The 3,052-nt window shown below is 60.5% G+C and overlaps 1 protein-coding gene across 1 annotated transcript in view; it reads right to left on the bottom strand.

The window, feature by feature from the left end:
• The window catches only part of HMCN2 (hemicentin 2), a gene marked incomplete at its 5' end in the record, with an annotated part of 182,655 nt that overhangs the window by 8,716 nt on the left and 170,887 nt on the right, over positions 1-3,052 (bottom strand). The window contains 4 exons of the mRNA XM_010856950.1: positions 4-79; positions 622-750; positions 2,179-2,313; positions 2,966-3,052. The exon at positions 2,966-3,052 is cut by the window's right edge and continues 11 nt beyond it. Of these exons, the coding sequence (XP_010855252.1) occupies positions 4-79; positions 622-750; positions 2,179-2,313; positions 2,966-3,052 (427 nt within the window). The remainder of the gene's footprint in view (positions 1-3; positions 80-621; positions 751-2,178; positions 2,314-2,965) is intronic.

Raw genomic sequence — 3,052 nt, forward strand, 5'->3', positions numbered from 1 at the left:
CACAGGCAGGGGTAGCCGCCCTGGAGGTTGTGGCACTGGTAGGCGCAGGGCCTGGGCAGCTGCAGGCACTCGTTGATATCTGGAGGGGAGCAGGGCCAGGCCAGGCGCCCAGGCGGCTCAGAGTTGTGCTGCTCCGCCTGGCTCTGGCCATCTCTCTTGCCCTCCAGCCTTTCCCAGAATCCAGCTGCCTCGACCCCTGCACACCAGCCTGCCACCAAGCCCTCCCTCTCCGCACCCCAACCTCCTGTCCCCTTCCAGGATCTAGTGCTCCAAGAGGTTCCCATGTCCCCCAGCCCCGAGCCCCAGACCCCACGGTCCCTCAATGGGTCCCTCAACACTCCTCCCCTCGGCCCCCAGGCTCATTCTTGGCAAAGCTTCTCTGAGACCCACCGCCTCTCACCACCCTCCTCCCCCTCCTAGGCCCCCAGGGAAGGTGACCTTGCTGGGCAGGGGTAGGAGACAGCAGGCGAAGCACAGATCAGGCGTGTGCTGCTTGCACACTTGGTTTCGGCTCCTATTTCTATTCACTGAACTCAAGTGTCATCCTTGTTATGACGGCTCCCTGCCTGTGAGCTGGGGGTGCCGACCAGGGTCCCAGCAAGGGGGTGGCTCTCCCCGTACCTAGGCAGGGCAGGCCGGGGTCCTGGACCTGGTAGCCCCTGGGGCAGCCGCAGCGGTGCCCGCCTGGGATGTTCTCACAAGTCTGGTTGTAGTGACACCCATCTGTCTGCTCCAGACACTCGTCCACATCTGGAAAGGAAGGAGCAAGGGTGGGCCGGGTTGTGGGGCAGGGGGACGGTTGCTGAGCCCAGAGCCCCTCTCCCAGGACACATCACGCCTCTTAACATCTGGGCCTCATCCCTGTCTCCTTCTTCAACTTCAGTGCCAGCTGGTGGAATGCCAGCCTTTGCAACCACTACATTTAATTATACCAGGTTTGGAGGGTAAGAAGGGTCTGGGTTCAAAGGAAGGAAGGGGCTTAAAAGGTGGGCTTTGGAGGCACGGGGCTTCCCTGGTGGCTCCGACAGTGAAGAATCTGCCTGCAATGCAGGAGACCCAGGTTCCATCCCTGGGTAGGGAAGATCCCCTGGAGAAAGCGATGGCAACCCACTCCAGTATTTTCACCTGGGAAATCCCATTGCCTGGCGGGCCGGCTACAGTCCATGGGGGTCATAAAGAGTCAGACACGACTGAGTGGCTTAACGCTTTTGGACACAGAGCCCCAAGTTTGGACTGAACTCTGCCATGTTTCTTGATCCTTGAGTCAGGAACATCCCTTCCCTGAGCCTCAGTTTCCTCATCTGTAAAAAGGGGTCACGACAGGACTCTTTCATGGAGTCACGGGGAGAAAACTGGCTCATGCACATGAAGGGTTTAGGACCCTGGTGTATGGGCAGAGCTCAAAATATGGTGAGAAAGAAGGAAGGGAGTGCAGGAAGAAGACAGGAAGCAGAGGAGTCCTACGAACAGTCACCGAAATGGAGTGACTGCCTCTTCTGAGTCCAAACTGATCATACTCTCCCCACTCACCGATGGCCTCTCTCGGAGAAACCAGAAAGAAAGTGAAGTCGTTCAGTCGTGTCTGACTCCGCGGCCCCATGGACTGTAGGCCCTATTTTCCAGGCAAGGGTACTGGAGTGGGTTGCCATTTCCTTCTCCAGGGGATCTTCCTGACCCAGGGTCGAACCTGGGTCTCCAGCATTGCAGGCAGATGCGTTTACCGTCTGAGCCACCAGGGAAGCCCAAGGACCCAGCATTATGAAAGCCTAGAATGCTAGGGCAGGAAGGACCCTAGAAGTCACATATCCAGGGCTGGCACCTAGGTTTCATCTCGAAGGGCAGCTGCAGTAGTCACTGAAGCTGGAGAAGCTGTGTTAAGGATGCAGAGGCTGGACCACGACCCATGAGGGGAGATGGTAGCAGAGGTAGCCTGTGTTTGCCATCCCTGACCTGCCCCCTCTTTGTCAGGCAGACAAACCTGGGGCCCAGAAAGGAGAAGGGAACTTGCCAAGGGTACGCGGACCTCCTGTGCCCAGCTCAGGCTTCCTCCCCAGCCTCCCTGGGCTCCAGCTTCCCTGAAGGCCCAGCGTCCCAGTGACACACGACAGGCCCTCTGCTGCGCCCTGGCAACGACTGGGCTCCCAGGAGCAGGACAGTTCAGCCCCCTGGCCTTATCACCTTCACAACTGGCTCCATCGGCGGCCACCCGGAAGCCAGGCCTGCAGTCGGGCAGGCAGTGGTAGGACCCCAGCAGGTTCACGCAGCGCTGATCCTCTTGGCAGAGGTCGGCCTCCCACGCACACTCGTCCACATCTGGGGGCGGGGGGCGCATGAACGCTTGTCCCCAGGCCCAGCCCACCCACACAGGCTTTGTCCCCCCGGGCCCAGACGCCCCTGGCACGAGGGTCCCCGCCCCTCCTGCTAGCACTGGCCATCATCTCAACACCCCTGGGAGCACAGAGCCCACCCCAAGGGGCCCTGGGCCTTGGCCTGGGGCGTCTGAAATGAGGCTGCAGACAGTGCCCTTTGGGTGCCCCAAAGCAGACACCCGGCAGTGCCAGGCCCCACTGGTGGGATAGAAGACACAGGCGGGGCATCAGTGTCTAGACCGCGGCTCACGGTCAGCTTTGTCATCCAGCAACTTCGATAAGAGGGGGGCAAGTAGAACAAGAGGGAACAGGTGGGTGCCAGCTCACTTCCAGTTGACCAGAAATGCCTGCTGAGGGCCAGGAAGGCTTCTCAGGGCATGTATATCTTTGAGGAACCCCTTCACCCCCAAGTACTTGAGCCTCCCTGCTCCGAGGCCCTCAAAACAGCAAGTTCTCTGTGATAAGAGGGCATTGGAACCCCTCAGCTCACGTTCCCTGAGGGGTGTGCCCCCTGGCCCAGGGTCCAAGCCGGGAATCTCCCTGCGCGCATCTGGGCCAGGTCCCCAGCGAGCCTCTTCCCCTCGGGGGCCGCTCACCTCTGCAGGTCCTTTCGTCCCTGGCCAGGGCGAAGCCAACCGGGCAGGAGCAGGAGAAGCGGCCAGGTGCATTGTGGCAGGAGTGGG

The sequence above is a fragment of the Bison bison genome, unplaced genomic scaffold (assembly GCF_000754665.1).
Source record: "Bison bison bison isolate TAMUID 2011002044 unplaced genomic scaffold, Bison_UMD1.0 scf7180017864375, whole genome shotgun sequence".
In the NCBI taxonomy this organism is placed as follows: Eukaryota; Metazoa; Chordata; class Mammalia; order Artiodactyla; family Bovidae; genus Bison; species Bison bison.